General features: G+C 48.7%; 2 protein-coding genes across 9 annotated transcripts in view; one reads left to right on the forward strand and one right to left on the reverse strand.

Annotated features, from left to right (window-relative positions):
• Nde1 (nudE neurodevelopment protein 1) overlaps positions 1 to 18,544 on the reverse strand; it is a 37,784-nt gene extending 19,240 nt beyond the window's left edge. Inside the window, exons 1-4 of one of the 4 annotated variants that reach the window (XM_048332951.1) lie at positions 18,282 to 18,540; positions 8,141 to 8,264; positions 6,250 to 6,403; positions 1,800 to 1,948 (exon numbers count right to left, since the gene is read on the reverse strand). In XM_048332951.1, coding sequence (XP_048188908.1) covers positions 1,800 to 1,948; positions 6,250 to 6,403; positions 8,141 to 8,223 — 386 coding nt within the window. In that variant the 5' untranslated portion in view covers positions 8,224 to 8,264; positions 18,282 to 18,540. Of the gene's footprint in view, positions 1 to 1,799; positions 1,949 to 6,249; positions 6,404 to 8,140; positions 8,265 to 14,543; positions 14,567 to 17,453; positions 17,521 to 18,281 lie in introns of those variants that run through there. The other 3 variants (XM_048332948.1, XM_048332949.1, XM_048332950.1) reach the window with 3 other exon arrangements.
• A 2,752-nt stretch (positions 18,545 to 21,296) lies between these two features.
• The window catches only part of Marf1 (meiosis regulator and mRNA stability factor 1), a 36,966-nt gene continuing 32,988 nt past the window's right edge, over positions 21,297 to 25,274 (forward strand). For all 5 annotated transcript variants that reach the window (XM_048332943.1, XM_048332944.1, XM_048332945.1 and 2 more), the window contains exon 1: positions 21,297 to 21,393. The gene's annotated coding sequence lies outside the window, so the exon portion shown is untranslated. The remainder of the gene's footprint in view (positions 21,394 to 25,274) is intronic.

Consider the following 25,274-nt stretch of genomic DNA (forward strand, 5'->3'; position numbering starts at 1 on the left):
ACAAAGTGCGACGGGGAAAACACCTGGCCAGGCACAGGAGTCACCTGCCACCTCAGCTGCTCTCGAGGCTAAGTCAGCCCAGACAGGAAGGCCAGCAAGACTCCAGGCTGCACAATAACCAGCGAAAGAGCCAGGCTGGAGAGCAACAAAAACCCACCACGTTATTAACAAATAGTTATTGTACCGCACATCACCAACTGTCCAACAGAAGAGCACAGGCATGTCAAAACAAAAGGAAAACAGAACAAGGATTGCTGTGTCCTCGGGCATAACAATGCCCAAGATCTACTGCCAAGCGAAAGTGGCAGAGGTAAAGCAGTGTGCACAGGCGGGCAACGGGGAGGGGGGAGAGGAGGGCGGAGAGCACGAGGAAGGCATTTTGAAGACTCTATTCTTTTCTCTGTATATTTCTGTGTGTGTGTGTGTGAGAGACACACACACACACACACACACACACACACACACACACACAGAAGGAGCGCGTGCGCACGCTAGGGGGTTGAACTCAGGGCCTGGGCACTGTCCCTGAGCTTTTTCCCTCAAGGCTGGCACTCTACCACAATTCCACTTCTGGCTTTCTGGTGGTTAGTTGGAGATGAGGAGGCTCGTGGATTTGTCTGCCTGGGATGGCTTTGAACTTGGATCCTCAGCTTCCTGAGTAGCAAGGATTCCAGGTGTGAGCCACTGGCACTTGGCTTTATTTACCTTTATTCTATCCTGGCAGCTGGGAGTGCATTTTTTCCTGTGTGTGATGGACATACAGACAACTGCATTCCAGCACAGCATCAAGCCAGGCTAGCAGGCAAAGCAACTGCAGAGTTGTTACACTTTGTAGGAAGTGACACTGTACTAACTAAGGGGAAGAAATAGAAGCAGCTCGGTGCCATCCCCAAGACAACCGCCAAAAAAAAAAAAAAAAAGAAAAGAAAAGAACAAGAGACTCTGGGGCCAAAGGGCATGTCCCCAGTTTGGAGCCTGAGCTATGTGAATGTGTCCCTGTGTCAAAGCCAAGAGAACTGTACACTGTAGCTGTGGGCAACTCAGTGTATGCCATTTACATCTAAACGTTGTTTCCTTAATCTATAGGGATTTATGGGGCACAAAACATGGGCATTTTGTTGTTATTTTTTTTTAAGTGCCTGTAGCCAGGTGCCAGTGACTTATTCCTATAATCCTAGCTACTCAGGAGGCTGAGATCTGAGGATCATGGGCTCAAAATCAGCCCAGGCAGGCAAGTCTGTAGAGCATCAAGCTGGAGCAGAAAAGCCAAGTGAGAATGTGAGGCCCTGAGTTTAAGGCCTGGTACTGGAAGACACACACAGAAAATTGCTTACAGTCAGAATCATCACGCCATGGATGCTGTTATTATGCTAAACCAGAGTAGCAATTTAAGAAATACTGTTCTTTAGCAAGACACAGTGGTTCATGCCTGTACTCCTTACTACTCAGGAAGCAAGAGATGGGTAGGACTCAAGTTAAAGGCCAGCTAGACAAAAGTTCAAGAGATAACCCACTACCAACTTAGCTAATAAAAAGCTGGGTTCAGTGGCACATGCCTGTCATCCCAGCTATCCAGGAAGTGTGCATAGAAGGACCGTGGTCTAGGCTGGCCCCAGCAACATGTGAGATCCTATCTGAAAAAAACTAAAGCAAAATGGGGTAGAGGTTTGGCTTAAGTGGTAGAATGCTTGCCTAGTAAGCATGAGGCCCTGAGCTCAAATACTGTTACCACCCCCTACACCCAAAAAGGAAATGAGGGGAATTCCGAGCAGGAGACCCTGCACCCCCGCCCTATATACCGCTTGGCTCTCTCCAGGTCATCGTTGGCTTGCTCCAGCTCCCGGATGTATTTCTGCAGCTGATCTTTGATTGCCTTTGTCTGTGCCAGGTCGTCCTCCAGGGCTGAGATCTGCCGGTAGCCTTCCGAGTGCTGCACCTCTAGCTTCTCCTGAAGGACAGAATCCATCCGCACTGACTCGGAGGCAAGCTCTGGCTCCTCTCTTTCCTGCTGGCTGGCTCCTCGAGGGCCTGCGCTCCCACCGCAGTCTTTCTGCCTGCCCCCCCAACAAGCACCCTGACTTCTTAGGGGGTCCCTCCCCCCTCCCCCCTCGTTGGATGGTCTCTAGGGGCACCTCCTGGCCGTCATCCATGAGGCAGCTCCACACCTCCTCCTCTCCTGTCCCCTAAAGCTCAGTCCACAGAACCATCTCTCCACACACCTGGAATCTGTGTGTGTTGGGGGTGAGGGGGACATGACAGGTGGTTGTCTCACCCTGATTGACTGTCTCAACCACATCCTGAGTGCATTCTGCCTCCTGGTCCCCCATACCTGTGACCCTGTCCTGTTCCCCAAACTGCTCCCTGCTGCCACCAACTTTATTATTATTATTATTTTAAGCCAGTCCTGGACTTTAAACTCAGGGCCTGAGTGCTGTTCCTGAGCTTTTTCTTTGCTCAAGGTTAAGGCTCTACCCCTTGAGCCACAGTACTTCAGCTTTTTGGTGGTAAATTGGAGACATGTCTCTTGGATTTGTCTGTCATGGCTGGCTTTGAACCACAATCCTCAAACCTTAGCCTCCTGAGATCTAAGATTACAGATGTGATGAGCCATCAGTGTCCACCTTCATCAATCTTCATTTTTTTAAAAAAAGCAAACATTTAAGTTATCTACAGGCAAAGAAAGCTCCGTACAGCCTTTTTTTTTTTTCATTTTCATTTTATTTATTTATTTTTGTCAGTCCTGGGGCTTGGGTTCAGGGCCTGAGCACTGTTCCTGGCTTCTTTTTGCTCAAGGCTAGCACTCTGCCACTTGAGTCACAGTGCCACTTCTGGCCTTTTCTATATATGTGGTGCTGAGGAATTGAACCCAGGGCTTTATGTATATGAGGCGAGCATTCTTGCCACTAGGCCATATTCCCAGCCCCATCCATACAGCCTTGAAGCCTCACGCGTGATTGGACACAAGGCCGTTTCACACACTAGCACCACCGAGCGCCTGCGATGAGCTGCGGCTGCTGGCCGCTCCCATCAGGATGCCATCAGGTAGCCTCGTCAGTACTTGGCGCTGGGGAACTGGACACTCACATGTGCAGGACTGACAGTGCCTTCCAGCCTGGCACCTGGCACCAACATCAACTCAAAATCGATCAAAGACCTCAACGGCGGACCTGTAATTTTGAAACTACTACAAGAAGGAGCAGGAAAAACACAAGGACTCATAGACAAAGGCAGAAATTTTCTGAAGAGTACCAGGGCCTCAGCAAACAGGAACAAGACTTGACAAATAAGAATACACCAAAATAATAAGTTTCTGCACAGTAAAGGACACAGTTACAAAACCAAAAAGACAGCTGACAGATTGGGAGACCTTTAGCAGTTATATTCAAAATATATACAAGGAGCCCAAGAAACCAATACCCTCCAAATTAATAACCTAATCAATAAATGAGCAAAAGAGCTAAAGAAACTTCTCAGAAGAATGGCTAACAAACACATGAGGAAATGGTCACTATCCCTGATCATAAAGGAAATTCAAATCAAACCAACACTGAGATTCTATCTCACCAGGTAAGACTGGCCAGCACTGACTGCACTACTGGTGGGAATGGAAACTAGTACAATCACTCTGGATGGCAGTTTGGAGATTCCTCACAAAACTAAACACAGACGCTCCCTAATATCCTGCCATACCACTCCCAGGCATCTACCCAGAACGCTACACATCAGGTAAAGACATTTGCTGCTTTATTCCATGTTCATTGCTACATTACTCACAATAGCTAAGTTATGGAAACAGCCCAGATGCCTTACAATAGATGAGTGGATCAAGAAAATATGGTACATATACATAATGGAATTTTACAGTTATTCAAAAGAATATTATTGTCATTTGCAGGGAGATGGATGGACCTCAAACAAAAGATGTTAAGTGATGTAAGCCAGGCTCCGAGAGATTGACATTTTCTTTCATGAGGAAACCAGATCTAAAAATGCAAATGTGTACAGTAACATATACAGGGCTCATTGCATTTACATACTAACAAACTGACTAAAGAAGTGTGTAGTTAGGGAGAAATCCAAAGGTATAACTCCTCTCAACTAAAGTACAGTTTATCAAAAGGAACACCAGGAAGTGGAAACATTGTTGAGGGATGGACGAAGGGGCTACATGGGAATGGAAGAAGGTGAGGAAAAGCGGAAGTTGTATTCAATGTACATTATGTTAAAAAAAATGAGCTACATAACTTGAGGGTGGGCATGCGAAGGGGAAAATGGGGAAGAATGAAGGAAAGCATTTTCTTCATAATCTGACTTATGGAACTGTAACCCCTCTGTGCAACTACTTAACAATAAAACGTAAAAATAAAAGAAGAGAGCCGGCACTGATGGCTCACACCTGTAATCTTAGCTACTCAGGAGGCTGAGATCTGAGGATTGTGGCTCAAAGCCATACCAGGCAGAAAAGTCCATGAGACTCTTATCTCCAAGAAATCACTCAGAAAACCAGAAGTGGTGCTGTGGCTCAAGTGATAGAATGCTAGGCTTAAGCTAAAGAGCTCAGGGACAGTGTCTGGGCCCAGAGTTCAAGTCCTATGACCGACTAAATAAATAGATAGATAAATAAAAGAGGAAGTCAGGTACTTAGTGTGCCAACTGTCCTAACTTGACCCAAGGCACTCCAGCAGAGGGTAAATCAAGGAGCATTTGGGATAGGAAGAGCAGAGATGGGGAAAAGGAAGAGAACAGTGGTTGTCAATTACCAAAGGAAACCCAGTGATTGTCCAGTGCTTTCTAAGGGTGGCGACAAGTCCAGATAAGTCTCAGTGATTGGGTGCTACCCACTACATCAATGAACATTCACTACATCTGTGCTAGTCTTGGCTAGTTCATCCCCTCCCACAGGTGTGGGAGTCAAGGCTCCAATAACTAGCCCAAAGTTACCAGAGCCAAGGTCCAGTCCAGGCCACTGCATGCTGACCTGGACTCTGGTGGCTCACACTTGTAATCCTAGCTACTCAGGAGGCTGAGGATCTGAGAATAAAGGGTCAATGTCAGCCTGGGCAGGAAAGTCTGAGACTCATATTTTCAATTAACCACCCAAAGCGCTCAAAGTAGGAGAGCACCAGCCTTGAGTGAAAAAGCTAAGGGACAGTACCCAGGTCCTCAGTTCAAACCTTAGTACTAACACAAAAACCAGCAACAACAACATGATGCCAAATGGTGCAAGTCAGTAAGGGATGCCATGCCTACTCCTGGTTTTGTTTTTCTCCTCTCTCTTTTCTTGTCTCTGCTTTCTCTCAGATTTAAAAAACACGAAAGGCCCAAGATTTCATGCGAAAGCTGGAGGCAAAGGCAAGTTCCTCTTTCAGACTCAGCTCATGGAAGAGCCAGGAGGTGATGTCATGGAGCCTGGTGCCAGAGGGGCGCGGCAGGGCCCCAGACAAAGACGCCGGCCAAGGGACCCAGTGACTCACCCGACTTGTGGGGTGGGCGATGACAGGAAGGTCACCCACAGCCTCCTGCTGCTGGGGCCCTTCTGACGCTGCGTCCTGGCCAGGAAGCAGCAGCCCAGGCCCCCACCCCCAGCACGCAAGGGCTTGCACATGCCCACGCACACCCATGGGCCAGCACCGAGGCGTGACTCTCGCCATCCCATCCCACCCACGCTCTTTATTTAAGAGGCATCCAGACAAAAGGGGATGGATCCTAAGTCATTAGCCTTGATTCCAGAAAATTCCAAGGGAAACCACACCCCACAAACACACTCAGCTGTGGCCTTGGGACGTGAGGTCTGGGTCCATCGCAGGCCTCTGTGTTTTTGTCACAATGACTCAGCTGACATCCCTCAGGTGACTGGCCAGATTGTGCTGGTGGTGGCACCAGAGGTTTGGATTTCTTCCCTCCGTCTCCACCCGAACTCATGCGCTGTGAGCAACAGGTCCTCTGCAGGTTCAATGGTTCTCTCTGGACACTTGGGGACCTCTTACTCTTTCCAAAACACAAGCACACTGCGAAGCTTCCCTCCCACAGCGCATGGCAGTCCCAAGGCCCCCCTCAATTGACAATCTAGGACTCCAGGGGGGGGCTTGCTTGGGCAGTGACCACACCCCCACCATGCCTGCAGCTAGCTAGGAGTGGGCAGGGTGGCATCCTCGGCCTGTGCGGCTGCTTTTCTCAGCCTGGCCCACCATGTAGGCGGGCGGTCCACCTACCTACCCTCACCTCCCAACACAGCCCTGAAACCCTCACCTTCACCGCTTCGAGCTCCATCCGCAGGCGGTTGTTTTCAGACAGGAGATCTCGGTTCCTGGTCTCGATCTGTTGCAGCTGTGTCTCCAATTCAGCTTCATATTCTCTGCTTCCCTCCTGGAATTCCCGGAGTTCCTCTTGAGTGTTCTCTGCCCTGCCGCACAATTCCCAGAGGTCCAATAAGAACGGGTTTATTTGCTGGGTGCTGGTGGCTCATCTCTCTAATCCAAGCTACTCAGGAGGCTGAGATTTGAGGATCACAGTTCAGAGGCAACCCAGGCAGGAAAGTCTGTGAGACTCTTATCTCCAATTACCCACCAGGAAACCAGAAGTGGAGCTGTGGCTCAAAGTAGTGTAGTGGAGCACTAGCTTTGAGCAAAAGAGCTCAAGGACAGCGCCTAAGCCCTGAGTTCTAGTCCTACAAATGACACCCCCCACCCCCACAAAAGACTAAAAAAAGTTTGTGCTAGTCCTAGGGCTTAAACTCAGGGCTTAGACATAGCCCCTTAGCTTTATTGCCCAAAGCTGGTGCTCTACCACCTGAGCCGAAGCGCCACTTTGGCATTTTGGTGGTTAGAGATAAGCGTCTCATAGACTTTCCTGCCTGGGCTGGCCTTAAACTTTGATCCTCAGACCTCCGCCTCCTGAGTAGCTAGGATTACAGGTGTGAGCTATTGGTGCCCACTTTTATGTGCATTAACATGTACTGGGTGTGGGATGTGCCATGGACACCATTTCTTTACCCAGTCATCTTTGCATCTTTAATCCTCTTTGTGTATGAGAGATGTAATTTAGACAGGTTGAATGACTTGTCTCCAGGTCATACCAGACATCAGAAGCAGAACTCGAACCTAACCTGGGCATGCCCAGCACCAGAGCCATTTCTTAACCAGTTCACTTAACACCCACTCAATTTTGTTTTAAAAGCCCAACCTGTAGCAAATCTACAAGATGTTGTAGCTTCTGAGAGACTTACTTCAGTGTTGTTCTCCAGAAAGCAACCCTCGGTAAATGTTAACTTACCACTTCCTCATTATCTGTTCTCAGAACACCCCAAACCTCAGCTTGCCCTCAAGCCTTACACTGTAAGGGACTTTCCACTAATTTTAAGTGCAACCAAAAGTAAAGAAACTTGCTGGGTGATAGTGGCTCCTGTCTGTAATCCTAGCTGCTGAAGAGGCTGAGATTTGAGGATCACAGCTCAAAGCTTACCCAGGCAGAAAAGTCAATGAGACTTATCTCCAATTAACCAGCGAAAAAGCTGGGAACTGGAGACATGACTCATGGTAAATCACCAGCCTTGAGCAAAAAAACCAAGCAAGAGCATGAAGCCCTGAGTTCAAGCCCCAGTACCAGCACAAAAGACAGACAAAAAGAGAAAGAGAAACTAAGAGAGGACCTGCTATGGTAGTGCATGTCTGTAATCCCAGTATCAAAGACCGAGGAAGGAGGACTGGGAGCTCAAGGAGAAAGGAAATGAGGACTAGAATGTGACTTTGAATATGTGGTGATCATAAAACTCTTGGAGAAGTGCTCAGCACACTCCACACCGCTCTTCCCTCCAGCACTACCAGACATGGGCAGTCGCAGATTTTGAGGAAGTTTCTTCCCCTAGGGGAAGATCTGAGCAGATCCCGGGTTGAAGGACAGACAAGATCCTTCTAGAACATGAGGTGAAAAGCAGCACCATGGGATGGTGAAGGGCCTCATCATGCAGTGCTAAGGTCCCGCTCTGCTCCTCACGGCTGTGACCCCGGGTGGGTCACCTGCCTTCCCTGCTGCCCCGTGTCCTCACCTGCAGGACACAGCAACAAGTTCCCTCACAGGCTGGTTTTCACAGCACACACATAGGCCCGCAACAACAGACAAGAGCAGAACCTGAAGGACTGACCTCTGCTTGTAAGTCATTGCCAGGTCTTTCCAGTAGGTGGCCTCTTCCTCCTCGGAGCCGAAGGTCCTTCCTGGGTCCTCCATTGTGGACCTAGCAAGTGTTCACGCTTCCTGTGACATGGTGTCTGCGAGGCAAGGCTGTAAAGTCCCAGGCTGGGACAGACAGCTGCTCTTCAACACAAGAATTAAATAAAAACCCTGAACTTCATGGTAGATTGGCATGCTGACATGTGAAAACTAAGACAGCCCACTACTGCTCACATCCAAGGGCTTAATATCAAGTTGTATTTATCATTCCACGAGTACTTATTGAGCAACGACAACAGAACCTAGAGATCCAAGCAAGATGTCTCCAAGGTCCCTCCTGCCTCTTTAAGGGGCCTCATGGGGGCATGTAAATTACATGTAAATCCATGTAAATCACATGCAAATTGACCCATGGTGATGACATTCAAGAAGTGTCATATATTCAGAGCACATACTTGGATGTGTCTGGATATGGGTGTGTACCTGAGAAACCATTAGTCAAAATTAGAAGCATCTCTGCAGTACCAGATAGTCAGGACATCCCAAACTCAACCTGAGAATCAAGGAGGGCTTCCTGGAAGGGGGGTGTGTGTGTGTGTGTGTGTGTGTGTGTGTGTGTGTGTGCATGAGCACCATGAGAAAAGAATAAGAAAGAATGGGAAAGCAACAAATGGAGGAGAAAGAACTGAACAGGAGAAAAGGGAGACACAGCCAGGGTTGGGAGGGAGGCTGAAGGTTGAGGAGGGGATGGAAACACTGGGCAGATTACAATAGAGAAGTCAAATCACAGAGCACTTATCTGACTTGTTCAGAAATTTAGCAGTGAGCCAGGTCTGGTGGTGGGTGCCTGTAATCCCAGCCCTGAGGAAGCAGAGGCAGAAGGATTTTCAGTGAGGGCCAGCCTGGGCTACAGAGCAAGACCTTGTCACAAACAAACCACAAAAGGAAAGCACTCAGCAGCAATGGGAGCCACTGGAGGACTGGGAGGAGGGCGGCAGATGGGCTCCTCTACTGAAATAGCTCAACCTGGAGGAACCCAAAAAAGAAAAGGGGGTGGCCTGAATTAGATGTGAGAAGGAGGAGGGAAGGGAGGAGCAGCCATGGACTCAAAAAATATTTAGAAGGCAGAACTGGCCAGGCACAGTGGTGTGTGCATTGGCAACAAAGTGAAGCCCCTATCTCAAGAAAGGAAGGAAGGAAGGAAGGGAGGAAGGAAGGAAGGAAGGAAGGCAGGAAGGAAGGGAGGAAGGAAGGAAGGAAGGAAGGCAGGAAGGAAGGAAGAAAGGAAGGAAGGAAGGAAGGGAGAGAGGGAGGGCAGGTTTCCTGGATTACATTAGATGGGAGAAGAGAAAGAAAGGAAGCAGACCAGCACCCGGCCAACAATCCTGGTCACAAGGGGTGGAAAGTACCAGCATGCTCACTCCCGGTAGGAAGGAGGGGGTGGTGTAGACCAGGAGTCCACATACACCTAGTCTAGGCTATTTTTAGCTTGACACAACCCCAGCATGCTTAGATGAAACGGGATCTAGACCCCTGGACACAGAACCTGAGGCACCAGCGTCAATGTGAGTCCCTGTAGTCAGTTCTCTCTTTCCTTAAGCCACAACCACAAGAAACATCACCAGGACTGCATAGGAATGGGGAGAAGGCCAACACTGGAGAGGCCGGCAAAGAAGGAAAGTGCCACCAGAGATGGGAAACAGTGAGATGGGCAAGAATCAGGAGCTTGTTCTCATGGAACATTCCACAGCAAGAGGGATGTTAGAGAGATGGTGCTGAGATAAGGACTAGAAATGCGGTCACTGGTGGTGTCAGGAAGAAGAGTTACACCATAGAGAAGGAGAATAAAGAGTGGGGACCAGGCATGATGGTACACACCTGCAATCCCAGCTGAGGCAAAATGGATCACAGGTTCAAGGGCTCCCTGGACTACATAGGAAGACCCTATCTTGAGTGAGTGAATAATGATTGCATGCATGAAGACACTGAGCCAATGACAAGGATGGGCCAATGAGTGTCCAGGTCTAGGCCCTTTGCAGTTATCCAGAGAAAGCCCTTCCATTACAGTAGACAGAAGAGTTCCGCTGTTCTTACCATCACAGGAGAGCGCATCTGAGAGTGCAACCAAGAGAGGAAGGTGCCAGTGACAGAGACAGAGACAGGCAGACAGACAGATACAGGGAGAGAGAGAGGAAGAGGGAGGTGGGGAGGGGGAGAGGGAGCAAAATGGAGACAGAAGGGAGGGGAGAGGGAGAAAGAGAAAGAGGGAAAGGGAGAAGGGGGGAGAAGGAGCGAGAGAAAGCACTAGAACTGATGGTACCATTTGAACAAGGGCAGACTTAACGCTATGAGCAAGGCGACTCCCTGTCCTGGCTCACTGCCTATGGCTGCCCTTCTGCCCCAGGCAGCACATGCTGAACGTGTGGGGCAGGATCTTATTTCTTGAAAGCATAAAGAGTATAGAACTGGGTTTGGTCCAATCCCTGAGCCAGCTGCTACACCGCTGGTTAACAGTAATCACCAAGGTAAGGAGTGTAGCTGAACTCAAGCCCCCCTTTCCCCCACCGTCCCCCCCACTCTCGGTGCCCTTTCAGGTCACATGTAGTCCCCAAACCAGGACCATGGTGTCAAGGGCCCAGAACGAAGGTGTTGTAGACATGAGCACTGTGTTGGTTAGACCTCGGCAACCCTGTTGCTTAGGACAGTCTCAGTTTTGAAGCAAGGTCAGTTTGCAGAAGGGTAAGGTGCTGAGGAATTAGGAACAACCAAGGTAGATGGATGTTTCCTGCAGTTGGAAACGGATCATAGATCAGGTCCAAGGTAGCCGCTATTTGGATAACGCCTCTCTCTCCTCAGGACCCAGCCACATGGTCTTCTCCTTCTCCCTTGGGCCCACCAGGCTTGCTCCCATGTTCCTTGGTCTAGAATGTTTCTGGAATTGTTAGGCTTTAGAGTCAGGACCTTGTACTTGTCAGACAGCTGCTCTATCACTGGAACCACAAGCCCAGACCTTACTTCATGAATTTTTTTTCTGTGATGGTACTGGGGCTTGAACTCAGGGCCAAGGTGATGTCCCTTAACGTTTCCTTCAATACTGGCCACTCTACCTCTTGAGCCACAGCACAACTTCCAGCTTCTTAGCAGCATAACTAGAGATCAAAGAGTCTCATACACTTTCCTGTCTGGGGCTTGCCTTCAAACCTTGATCCTTCAAATCTCAGCCTCTGGAGTAGCTAGGATTATAGGCATGAGCTATAGGCACCCGGCTGCAGCGAGTGGAGTTTCTTCATGCCCTTCCTGCATGCTATGGCAGATGTATTTTGGGGGTTTCTAATCTGTTATCTTGGCTACTGAGGCTTGAGACTCGAAAGGAATGCAGGGGACACGTCTGGGGAGGCACATTCCATTGTGACAGAGCATGGTGCTAAGAAGGGTCTGGTTCTGGACCTCGAGGAAGAGGGAAAAAGCAGCAAGAGACCTGGACAGTGTCACGGCCTGCATACCCTTTCTATGCCAACAAAAGGACAGAAGGTACAGGAAGGACAGTTCAACTGAACCCTGTGGAACACGTGTGCTAGAAGCACAGAGGGAAGTGGCAGCTGCTCCTCACTGGTTAGGAAACCACACTCTTAAAAACAAAAGATTTTTCTCTTGCCATGTGGGAATGTCTCGGAAAGTACTTCCCCACTGCTCTGTGCCATGGAAAACAGGCGAGAGGACTCACAAAGTCTCCCTTCATGCAGGACTGCTTCCTTGGTGCGGTTATCACCTGCTATCTAGCACGAGCTGGACATTTAAGACATTTTTCCCCCCAAAGGACATGGACCTCTCTCTCGAAGTTGTTCTATTCTAAGAGGAAAGCAAAAACAATTGCTTTGTTTCTAAGGAGCAGACTAGAGCAAAACCCTGTACATTCTGGCCATCAAAAGTGAGTGTTCAGGGGCTGGGAATATGGCCTAGTGGCAAGAGTGCTCGCCTCCTATATATGAAGCCCTGGGTTCAATTCCCCAGCACCACATATACAGAAAACGGCCAGAAGTGGCGCTGTGGCTCAAGTAGCAGAGTGCTAGCCTTGAGCAAAAAGAAGCCAGGGACAGTGCTCAGGCCCTGAGTCCAAGCCCCAGGACTGGCCAAAAAAAAAAAAAAGAGTGAGGGTTCAAGTGAACAAACCCAAGTGTGAGCTGTCTTGTAGGTCAAGTTCAAGGCCTCCAGGGACTTGCAGAGTGAGTAAAGGTCAGGTTCACTTGTTTCCTTGACCCACAGTCTTTTTAAAGACACTACAGCTAAGGAAGGGCTCATGCCTGTGGGCCTAACTACTCAAGAGGCTGAGATCTGGAGGACCAAGAATGGAAGCTGGGCAGGAAAGTCTGAGACTCCATCTTTAGCTAACAAAATGACAGATGGAGGCAGGCTCAAATGATAGAGCACCAGCTTTGGTTAAGAAAGCTTAAAAAAAAAAAAAAAAGAAGAAGAAAGAAAGCAAGCTGAGTAAGAGCCCAAGCTGAGTTTGGGCCCCAGTACCCTCACTAGAGGATGGAAGGGAGGGAGGAAGGGAGAGAGGGAGCTGCAATACATGTTAATACACATGCTGCTTTGTACCAATAGCTTTATAACAGTACAATCATTAGTTTATCTGTATGCAAATAACTTGCATGCTCAGTACATCATCACCATCATTATCACCATCATCATAGTAATGGTGCCCTAGCACCTCAGTAGACAAGTCTCATGGGAGCCTCAAGTAAGTATACTACAGCATATATATTTATATGGAACAACAAACTGTGACCCAGCAGTATAAAAAGTATCAAAAAACTGATTCCAAAGCTGGGACCAGTGGCTCACACCTATAATCCTAGCCACTCAGGAGGCTAAGATCTGAGGATCACAGTTCAAAGTCAACCTAGGAAGGAAGGTCCATGAGACTCTTTAACTACCAAAAGACAAAAGTAGAGCCATGACTCAAGTGATGGGACGCTAGCCTTAAACAAAAATGCTCAGGGACAATGCTCAATCCCTGAGTTCAAGCCCTAGGACCAGCACAAAAAAATAAAATACAATGTCAGCAGCTGGGCCTGCTAGTGCCGAACTACTTAGGAGGCAGAAGTAGGAGGACCTCAAGTTCCAGGTCAGCCTTGGCAGAGTTAATGAGATACCCCCCCCCCAAAAAAAGCATCTAAAAAGTAAATGTTAATGGTAACCCCCTTTATGTAACTACTTAAAAGAGGATTTAAGAATAGTTTTTCTTTAAAAGCAAAATAGAAAGGGATATGAGTTTAGATGAAATGGTAGAGTGTTTGCCTAACATGCGCAAGGCCCCGTATTTCATCCCCAGCACCAAAAAAAAAAAAAAAAAAAAAAAAAATCCCCTTTGAGGAGGCAGAGAGGGAGGACATAAAATGGAGGATGAGAGGGCAAATGCAGTTATTATATTCAATGTGTATTTTGTAAAAACTGAACCACAGGATGGGGAAAGATGGGAATGAATGATGGAAGGGGTGACATTGGTCAAGATGCATTGTACTCATAACTTGACTTCTGAAATTGAAATCACTGTGTACGACTACATAGCTAAAAAATAACTCCCCCAAATGGATTTCAGAATGGTTTTTGAATTATTTTGTTGTTGATGGTGGTAGTGGTACTGGGGTTTGAGCTCAAGCCCTTGTGCTTGCTAGGCAGGTGCTCTACAACCTAAGCCCGTGCCCCCAAGCCTGTTGCTTTTTGTCTGGGCCACGACAGACTGTGACTCTCCTATTTATGTTTTCCCAGTAGCTGAGATGACAGGCATGCATCACCATACCCAGCTCCCCGCCCCTCCCCCCGAGCTGAAGACGGAACTCACTTGCCAGGCAAGTGCTCTTCCACTGAGTAACCCCCCAACTCTGCTCAGCTTTTCACTGAATGAGATGGAATCAGGCATGTAAACTTTTTCCCTTGGGCTGGTCTCAAATCTCTCCATCCTCCCCATCTCAGCCTCTTGGGCAGCTAGGATTCCAGGCATGAACAACTGTACTTCCCTCCCTCCCAGCATGGTTTTTGTTTTTAGGATTAAAATTAACAGAAAAATCTGAAAACACATTTGAGATACCCTGATTTCAAAACTCTAGGGGAAAAAAAAGATGTCTTTCAGCTTTCTTTTGAGTAAAGAACGCCAGCACAGCTGATCAGGAACAACACACATGGAGAAAGAAAGCATTAACAGCCTTCTCAACACAAACTACAGAGCTGAAGGAACAGCGGTGTCTGCACATGTTCCTGGCAGACCTGACCTCACTGGGCAAAATCTGTCGAGAGTCAGCTTGCCTGGCTTCTGAGTCTGTATGACCCACCAGACAAGGCATGAGGCACGCAAAGACACGCACTGGGTGACATACCCACCCTTCGCTAGACAAAGAACACTAGAGAAACTTGCCAAGGGAGCCCAGTTGGAGGCCTGCACTGCTTAAGAAGAGCTAGATATTTCTGTATGACACATTACCAGGGTCTGGAAGGAGGGAGAAGAATGTGGGTAGAGCCGGTCACTGAGACTGAGGAGTTGGTACCCCTCACACTTCTTTCTAGAAGACTGGCTTTTATCGTTTTTGCCAGTCCTGGGGTTTGAACTACTCAAGTGCTCTACCACTTGAGCCATGTTCCCAGCCCTTTTTAAATTAGGTGGGTTTGTGTTGCTGTTTGGTTTTTGGTAATGTTTTATGATGGGATCTCTCACATTTGCCCTGGAAATCTTGGAGCAGCTGGGATTACAGGTGTGACACATCACCCTCAACCCAGTTTTGTTTTGCTTCCAGAGACAGGGTCTCACTGTGTTTTGCATCCTGATCTGGAGCTCAGTATATAGCCAATGATAGCCTTGAGCCTTGAACTTGAGATCCTCCTGTCTCCTAAGTGCTGAGATCATAGGCATGCACTACCACATCTACCTAGAGTAGACTTTAAATGAAAGGAAAAAACACTTTTGGCTGGGTGCTGGTGGCTCATGCTCATAACCCTACTCAGGAAGCTGAGATGTGAGGATCGTGATTTAAAGCCAGGCAGGCAGGTAAGTCATGACACTTACCTCCAATTAAACACTAGAAAAGCTGGAAGTAGAGCAGTGGCCCAAGTGGTAGAGCACTAGCCTTGAGCTAAAGAGCTCAGGAGCAGTGCCCAGGCCCTGAGTTCAATCCCCAGGATTGACAAAACAAAAAGCAAAAACTTTTGAAGCCAGGCATGTGGCACACACCTACCTACAATCCCAGCTACTAAGGGAAGAAAGATCACAAATTCAAGGCTAACTTGGGCTACAGAGTAACAGCCTATCTGAAAACAAAGTAAAAAAAGGTTGGTGATGGGAGAATGAACTTATGAGCCCTGAGTTCAATCCCACCCTCCCCATACCCACACTAAAGCAAGCATATGTTAATTTTGAAAATTTAAAAAGTTTTACACTGGGCACTGGTGGCTCACACCTGTAATCCCGGCCACTTAGGAGGTGGCGATCTGAGGATACCAGTTCAAAGCCAGCTGGGGCAGAAAAGTTTGTGAGACCCTCATATCCAATTAACCACCAAAAAGCTGGAAGTTTAGCTGTGGCTCAAGTGGTAGAGCACTAGCTTTGAGCACAAAAGCTTAAGGACAGAGCCAAGGCCCTAAGTTCACATACACACAAAGCTTATACTTGGAACCAAAAAAAGGACACCCATTGCTCCAAGATACTTTTTTTCTACTGGACCTAGGCGCTAAAGAAAATTTTCTGCTGTGATTTTTCCTTTTCAATCATTTGGTTGTCTGTTCTCTGAGACAGGGTCTTTTTCCCTGTAGCTAGACTGGCCTGGAACTTGCTAAGTAGCCCAGCCTGGCTTTGAACTCTCAATCATAGTGCTAGAATTACCAGCATGCACCACCACACTGGACTTTCAATCATTTCTTGAACACCTCCTAAGAGTAAGGTACTACTGAGAAAGGCAGGTGCAGAGGGACTCCATCCTGGTAATAGGTTCAAACACAGGATGAGATACAAGCACAGACTCCTACACTGGCAGGTTCATGTTGGGAAATTATCTGGTGTGGAAAGAATCTACTTTGAAAAGAACAGGCTAATAGGGCAAGCCAAGTTAGTAAAATACTCAGAACAGAGTAAAATACACAAACCAGAGGTCCCCACACACAAACTAAGGGCGATGACTTAAGTTTCAAAACTTAAATGCCAGTGTGGTGGGAAGAGGGGGTGCAGGGTGGTCAGATGACTGGAGGCTCCGGGAGTCGCTGCTATCCGATTACTCTTCAAAGCGTCTACCCTTGTCCTAGCCGGCAATACACTAAAACAAAACGAGCTCAGAAAATGACAAACCAAAGCGCGGCACACGCTACAAAAAGGCCTTCTTTCTTGAGATAGGAAGCTAACAGAGACCTCGGGCTCGGAGTGGGAGGAAAAGAGGCACGACCTGGTACAAACCCTGGACAAAGGATCTGGGAAGGGTGGGGATCCCGAGAGCCTGAGATTCCTAGGGGGTGGGAGGGGGGCAGTGGTGTCCCCTTAGCAGGGGGTCAATGTGATGGGGGAGTGGAGAGTGGCGTCACCTTAGGGGGTTCAAGGTGATGGGGGGTTAGAGTGGCCTCTCCCTAGCAGGGGGTCAAGGTAATTGGGGGGGGGTGGAGTGGCGTCCCCTTAGCAGGGGGTCAAGGTGATGCACCCCCAACCACCCTGGGGGAGGTGGCTGCGACCTCCGGAAACCAGGAAAGCCGGGCCAACCTCCAAGTGCGGAATAAGCACTTTGCCTTTTATCCAATCCCGCGCCAAAGTGCAGGTAGGAGAAATGTGAGCCGTCCCGCGGCAGAGACGAAAGGCGAGCAGGCACCCAGGGGCTCCGCACGCTCCCTCAGGAGGGGGGAGTGCGCCCGGGACTCGGGTGGCTGTGGGGTACGGGGAGGCGCTGGAGGGAAGACCGGGAGGGAGGGAGGGCGGGGGAGCAGGGACGGAGGTCTGGAAAGGGGACGGGGACTGGCACCCAGGAGGGGGCTCGGAGGGCCGAGCAGGCTGGAGGGGTCTGGGGACCGTCGGGGCGGCGGGGTTTGGGGACGATCGGGGCGGAGACGCGCGCGGAGCCAGGGACAAAGTTGGTGAGGGCGCAAAGTTAGGAAGGAGGCTCTCCGAGGGCGGGAATTGGGGGTTCTGCGACGCGCAATCGGGCGTCGCTGCACGGCGAGGGAGGGCTGGAGGGGGAGACCCGAGAGCGTGGGAGTGCGGGGAGGCTTCCCGGGGGGGGGGTCATCACCCCACCGGGGGACACGGAAGCTGGACTTACCCGGGTCCCACGGACGGCGCGGATCTGGCGGCAGCTCCGGCCAGGGCGGGGCAGCCGGGGCGCTCGCCCCCCCACCCCCCACCCCACCCCCCCGCGCGCTCGCGGCCCGCGCCGCCCATTGGCTGCCGCGTCCCAGGTCCGCGTCCGGCTCGGCCAATCCGCGCCGAGCAGCGACGTTTGGAAACTTTTTTCCCCAGGCCGGGCGGGAGGCGCCTCGGTCGGGGCCGGGTCTGCCGTTCGCGGCCGCCGGAGGCGCCCGGGACGCGGGGGTCCCGCCCGGGCTCGTGGGCCACGCATCTCCCGAGAACACGCCGGTGTCTTCACGCCGCTTCTTCCCGTTAGTGAGCCTATTCCGACTCCGATGCTCCGAAGGTCCGACCAGCACCTTCCCGCTGCTTTGTGCCCACAACAGGATCTTCATTGCCTTCCTTCGGGGGGCGTGCGGGGATTTGGCTTCAGCCCCGCACCCCGCACTCCCCAGTCGTGCTTGGGGCGAGTTCACTGAAGCAGTCTGGTAAGGCCCTGGTACCGTTTAAATGGCATCCATCGGCTCCTCTAAACGACTTGGATCTCAGTGTCCCCAAAAGGGTGGAAAAGTAAACGTTCGGGAAAATGGGGTTGATGTTGGGCAACACATTTAAAAAAAAAAAAAAGAAAAGAAAAGGTGCCATTACCGGGGCTCGAACTCGGGGGCCTGGGCGCTATCCCTGAGTTGTTGTTTTTTGTTTGTTTTGTTTTGTTTTGTTTTTTTAACCGCTTGAGCCACAGGCTCCACTTCCAGCTTTTTGGTAGTTAACTGGAGATAATAAGTCTCATAGATTTTCCTACCTTAGGCTGGTTTCAAACAGTGGTTCTCAGATCTCAGCCTCCTCAGTAGCAGGTTTGCAGATGTACTTTAAACTATTTCTTTTAAAGTTCGTTTACTTGTAGCTTTGAGATGTGACTGAGCCAAGAGCTCAGCTTCTTCTTAGAGCCTTCCATCCAATTTTACCATTTCAAACATTAAACCTAACAAAGCAGAACCAAAACTCTGAGAAAAATTTGTGTTGAATCAAATGTAGAGTAGCTAGTTAACTACTAAAAAGACGTCTTCAAAAAAAAATAAAACAAATCTTCACCCTTGTTTCGCAAATGAGAAGAGTATTATTGAGACAAGGGGGGGAAAGCCAATACTAAATAGGTTTCAAATTAACAGACAATTCATTTTTAAGATACATGCTAAGAGAAATTTTAAAGCATTCTTTTGCATAGATCAAGATTTAAAAAATTATGTTTTTGACCAGTTTGTGGGGCTTTAACTCAGGCCCTGGGCGCTGTCCCTGAGCTTTTTCACTCAAGGCTAGTGGCTCTACCACTTTGAGCCACAGCTCCACTTCATTTCCTGGTAGTCAATTAAAGATGAGAATCTCACTGGCTTTCTTGCTTGGGCTGTCTAAAAATTCTGATCTTCAGATCTCAGCCTCCTGAGAAAATAGGATTACAGGTGTGAGTCACTGGCACCCTACTCAAAATGTATTTCGATAGGTAATTATCTCCTACATAAAGCTGGTATTCTCAATAGCCTAACGCACACACATATATATATGCTATATATATATATATGAAAAAAGCTATTGTACTTGCAGATACACGTTTTTAGTGGTTCTAAGGGATTTGAACTCAAACTCTTCCACTTGCTAAGCAGGTACTCTACCATTTTGAGCAATACCCCTGGCCCTAGACTAGGCACTTTTGAACTTCAAAGAATGCCAAGTCAACCAAAATGTTTTCTGTGCTCTGTCTCCTTCTCTCTCTTTGCCAGTCCTGGGACTTGAACTCAGGATCTGAGCACCGTCCCTGGCTCCTTTTTTGCTCAAGGCTAGCAATATACCTCCTGAGCCTCAGCACCACTTCCGGCTTTTTCTGTAGATGTGGTGCTGAGGAATCGCTTCCAGGATTTCATGCATGCTCATGTATGCTAGACAAGCACTCTACCACTAGGCCACATTCCCAACCCCAGATTTTCCTCTTACTTTCCTTTCTCTCTTTCCCTTTTGTCTCCCCACGATGCCATCTTGTGCAGGCTGGCAGTTTGCTCTCCCCCAATAAACTCTTCTCTGCCTGGAAAAAAAAAAGTTCCTGAACTCTTGTGGTTTGGAAGAAAATAAAAATTAAAAATCCAGCATCATTTTTTTTAAGTTTCCTTTTTGACATGTATTAATATATGTTCAAAAATACTCTGCTAGGATAAAAAGGAGGGTGGGAAATCTGTAGACTACGATATTTGTCTTGGTGCTTTAAAAAATAAAGTGTTAGCCAGATACATGGTGGCTCACAACTTGTGATCCTTGTTACACATTAGGCTGAGATCCCGAGGATGAAGGTCAGCCCAGGGGAAAGTCTGCCAGGATTTCAGCTCTAAAATGACAGGAAAAAGCAGAAAACAAAAAAGCAGGGCTGCAGGTGTGGCTCAAGTTGCGTGGCACCAATTAAGCAAGCTGAAACCCCAAGTTCAAACCCTAGTGCAGGCAAAAAAAAAAGTTTTCATGTTTTAGTTCCCACTTGGAAAATATTACCCCACCAAAGACCCCATGAAGGCCTCACAATACTAAATACCTAAGCATTAGGCAGGTGATGTCTACCTTGTGCATTCTAGAAAATGTTTGATACCGGTTTCATATTGCCTGCCCCAATCCCCAACCTATGGGGGTGTCTAAGGGGATATTTAATGCAGATTGCTTAATGATATCACTACAAACGAGAGCCAGGAAAAACAAACAAACAAAAAAAACCCGATTCTCATTTTCCACTTGCCACCAGTGTGCCTCCAGCCCCCGCATTAAAAGCGGTTGTGGTTTTGCAGAACTTCCCTAACTCCAAAGATCTCCTTTGCTGGCCCAGGAATGAGCCGCCTGGACCACTTTTGAAAACTTAAAATGTTTCCTCCCTAAGTAAAGTCACCAAAGACTGCTCTAATTGTTAGTGGCAAGATTCAATTCGGCCTTTGTGCGACTTAATTTGCACCAGCTGGGTCAACATACTTCGTGGGGAAATTGGGGGGGGGGGTGGGGAGAGCACCTAGCAAATAACTCCAAGGGACTGGGAGATCTGAGGATCCAGGTTCAAAGCCAGCTCTCCTCACCGTGACCCCCAAAAAAGTCAGAAGTGGAGCTGTGGCTCAGGTGGGGGAGCACGAGCCTTGGGGAGAAGGGGGGAGCTCCGGGCCCTGAGTTCAAGCCCTGGACGGGCATAGGAGAGGTAAATAACGAAAAGCCCGCGTGCCACGTTTCTCTTCTTTCCTCCACCCGCCGCTAGGCTGCAGTAGATTAAAGGATTGTGGATATGCGCCATTTGGTTTTTAAAAATGCAGCAGTGCTGTCACGTGACGCCGGGAGGCCACGGACGGAGCGGGCAAGGCCGTAGGGCGTCGGGGCCCGACCCGGCCCCGCGTCGCAGGCCCGAGGCGCCGCCCGGCCGCGCGAACGCCACCGCGCCGGTTTCCCTTCGGCCCCGCCTCACAAGCTCCCTAATCCTCCGCTCCGACGCTCCATCCGGCTCCGCGGGGAGCAGACCTCTTTAAACTGGGGGTTCCGGCCGAAGAAGCCCGGGTGGCCCCCCGGGAAAGACGCTATTTAGGGGTTTATCGGGAGGGGACTGAGCCTGACGAGGCTGCAGGGCCGCGAGGCCCCGCCCCCCCCGCGGCTCCCAGCATGCCCCGCGCGGGGGAGGCCGCGGCGGAGCAAGGGGGCGGGGCAGAGCGAGAGAGGGGCGGGGCGAGCCGGAGAGAAGAGCGTCGGTTTTGCGACAGGGGCGGGCGCGGTGCGGAAGCGGAAGTGGAGGGCGCGCTTGGCGGCGGCGGCGGGAGCGGCGGAGTCGGGAATCAAAACAAAGGGCCTGGGGGGGGGGGCGGGGGGAAGGTGGCGGGGTTGGAATGTGAGCACCGGTGGAGCCCGCGGCCCAGGTGAGTTTCCTGTCAGCTTCGGGGCTTGACTCTGGCGGAGCCGCCTTTTTGGGAGCTCCGGGGGTGGCGGTGCGCGGTGTGAGGGGAGGAAGCGGAGGACCGCCCCCCCCCTTCCCGCACTTAGAGCTGGCGGGCTGACTGGAGGTGGTGGGGCCGGAGGAAGGACTGGCCCCCGCCGGGCGAGGCCCCACGCGGCCCGTGACCCCCTCAGGGCTGCACTCCGCCGTCTCGGTGGCGCTTTGCCCCTTTGGGGGTGCTCGGCCCCGCGAGCCCGCACGCACGCACCTGTTTCCCCGCTCCCTGTTGGGGCCTCCAGGTGTGAGGAGGAACCGAACGGGAGAGCTGTGCGAAGTTGGGGGACAGATAGGGGCGGGTGTCAAGTACAAACCCACCTGAGAGAATTACACCCTCCCCCAAGGGTGACTCCAAGCTCCCCCCACCCCCCCCGCAAGATGTAAGTCATCCAGGTTCGCCACCCGCCTGGAGATTTTCCCCTTTCCCCCAGGCATCTTCTTATCCCGGTATTTAGCTTTCCAGCTACTTTTGTATCTTTTCTGGTCGTCAACATCTCTGACATTTACTGTTAACATTTACTGAGCAATTCATTCGGTTCAAGGATTATTTATGGACATCTGCCAAGCACTTTGCTGGGTGCTTGTAGCTGTGTTGCCTTATTCTCTGCTGTCGTGGAATTCATATTTTTTAAAGGAGAGAGAAATAAGTAGCAAGCACACACACAGAGTCCAGGGTGAGATTGAGTGGTTAAGGGCAAGGCCATTTACTAAGTGTTTCATGTGACCTACTGGATATAATCAAACAGGCAGTTAACTAGTATTACCAGATGCAGAAGAGATGAGATCTCAGGTTCACAAAGTTCCCAAAACTTTCCAGGTAGAAAGGGACCCACATGCAAGCAGTATGAGGTCATAGCCAGAGATCTCAGCCAGTATCTAAATTGCCAGAGGCAAAAGATAGTGGCAGAAGGGGGACACCCACTCAAACAGAACCCAGGTTGGCTATCTTTGTGGCATTCTCTGTGGCATTCCTGGGAATCGTTGGGAAATGTTCATGGCCACTAACAAGTTTTTATTTTTATTATGCTGGCAGTATTGAGATCATGGTACGGAAGAGGTGGACAAGCCTGTGTGTCCTTTCTACAATAATTGTGTGATCTCAAGTTTCTGTGTGTAAAGTGTGACTCTTCTAGCTACCTCACACTAGTGTTGAGGGGGAAAATGAAATCCATTGCACCCTCCCTTTTTTTCATTTGTATTCCTTTGCTCAGTACAGGCCTGCTTCATGGTAGCCAGCAAGTCAGTTTTATTTCTGTTTTGGTTTTGTTCCAGTCCTGAGGCATTGTTCCTGAACTTCTGTGAACCACAGATCCACTTTGGGCTCTTTTTTTTTTTTTTTCACAGACTTTCCTTCCTGGGCTGCCTTCAAACTGCCATTCTTAGATCTCAGCTTCATGAGTAGCTGGGATTACAGGCATGAGCCATTGGCCCCTTGCCACAAACTAGTTTTTCTCGATGAGGAAATAAAAAGGACTAAATAAAAAAAAACTTCGTAAATTATTATACTATCAGTGTTTCCTCACTTTCAATATCTGGCTTTGAAGAGGTTTGAAAAACCTTGTGGGATTGTGTGTTCAGTGACCATCACAAGTTCTTCTGGCCTGATATAAATAGTACAAAGCACGTCTCATAGTATCTGTGCTAGTAGGCTACTTTGTCTCTGTCTCTGAATTAAAGAGTCCCCACTGTGTAGTAGGCACATGGTCTGCTTTATCCCCTAATTGAACAGATACTTATTTCATTTCTGCTATCTAGCCGGCCCTGCGCTTGGCAGGCGATGGAATGGTGAAAATAGCCTGTGGAGTGCCCTTAGCTATTTTTTTTTCTTTTTAGTGCTGTAAGATAAAGGGAGAAAAATTAGTTCTAGGAACTAGAAACTCTGTGTGTGTCTGTCTGTGTCTGTCTGTCTGTGTCTGTCTGTCTGTGTCTGTGTGCGCATGCGCATAGGAACTTTCAACTCAGGCCTTGCACCTGCTAAGTGTGTATGCTGCCGCTGCGCTATATTGTCATAGTAGAAATAGAACTTTAAAAGTTTTATAGCTCTAACAGATCCAATAGTAAATTTTTTTAGGTTTTGTGGCCACATCTCTGTTGCAGAGACTTAACTCCTGTCATCATGGTGCAAAAGCAGCTGTAGACAGTGTTTAAATGAGTGAGTGGGTGCTCATGCCTGTAATCTTAGGTACGCAGAAGGCTGATGTCTGAGGAGTGAAGTTTGAAAACAGCCCTGGCAGGAAAGACCATGAGGCTCCTATCTCCATTTAACTACCAAAATGCTGGAGGAGGAGCTGTGGCTCAATAAATAGAGTACCAGTCTTGAGTGAAAAAGCTAAAGGACAGCACCTAGGCCTTGAGTTCAAGCTCTAGTACGAGCATAAAAGGAAAAGAGTGAGTGGACGTCTTAGTCAGACACATAGTTACTGAAATTTGAGCTTCATGTTTAATTTTTCTTCAGGAATTAAAAACAGCAAGATATATCCTTCATTTACAACACATTTAAATATGAGCACTGAGTTGGCTTTCTGTTTGATGTGATCAGTTCTCTAAACCTGTAACTGTCTGCCCTCCCTCTGACATATAGATGTTAAATCTTTTGGAAAGAGGTATTTTGGGTTGGTTTTGGTTGTGCTGGTAATTAAACCCAGGGCCTTGTGCCTGCTAGACAGCATTCAGCCATTGAACTATATCCCCAACCCCTGGAAAGAACATCTCAGAAGATCTAGCTAAAAGAAATTCTTTTTCTGCGTGCCCAGGTGAAATGTCTGTTAAGTTATTCTTCCAGGAATGGCTGCTGTACGTAAGGACTGAGTGGTGGTTTATTTCCCCTCACTGTGGGCCAGCTGCCTCCTCAGTGAGTGTGGATTGGTTTTGATTGCACTGTTTAAGACTTGTAGGTGTGCTGTTAATACTAGAGTAAATAGAGTACATCTGTGACGTAGGAGTTGCTTCAGGGTCGATTTTCCTCATAAATAAACTAGGAGATTGATGTGGTTTGCTCTCTGGCAGAATAAGAGTTCAGAGTCCATAGCTGACATTTACTTTGGCCATTCTACTCCTAGAGACAAGGCGAGAGGCTGATCATGAGATTCTTAAACCAAGAGGCTTCCTGCCTCTCCTCAGCAGAGCCTTTAGGGAGACATAGCTGAGAGGAATTAAGAAAAGCCATAGAAGCAGGCTGCTTGGAGCTGGAGGAGGTTGGCTGTAGCCAAGTGAAGCGAATTCACACTCAAGGATTTGCAGTATCCTGCAGTTAGCTCCTTCTTCCAAGCACAGCTATATATATATATATATATATATATATATATATATATATGTATATATGTATATATGTGTATATGTGTATACATGTATATATGTGTATATATATGTACATATATATATGCAGGAGTCATTCAGGTCAGGTCATTCTTAAGAGCTATGGAACCCAAGGACTGGCAAAATATAGACTTTAAAAAAATCAAATCAATGTAGATTTTAAGCATACACAGACAACCAAATTTACCCGACCTAGCAGCCTGTAATATACTCTGTTATCCTTTATCTTTTTTTTCCTACCTTTTTGTGCCAGTCCTGGGACTTAAACTTTTGGTAAATTAGAGACGAGAGTTTCACAGAATTTGCTACCCAGGCTGGCTTTGAACCTCAGTCCTCAGGTCACAGCCTCCTGAGTAGCTTGGATTACAAAAAGTGAGCCACCAAACACCCAGGTCTATTCTTCGTTAAAGATTTGACTTGTTGGGAGCCACTGCACTGAACCTACAATTGTAGTCTTAGGTTTCAATATATTATACAATGTGTTCTTGCGCA

Source organism: Perognathus longimembris, chromosome 23 (assembly GCF_023159225.1).
Source record: "Perognathus longimembris pacificus isolate PPM17 chromosome 23, ASM2315922v1, whole genome shotgun sequence".
Lineage (NCBI taxonomy): Eukaryota > Metazoa > Chordata > Mammalia > Rodentia > Heteromyidae > Perognathus > Perognathus longimembris.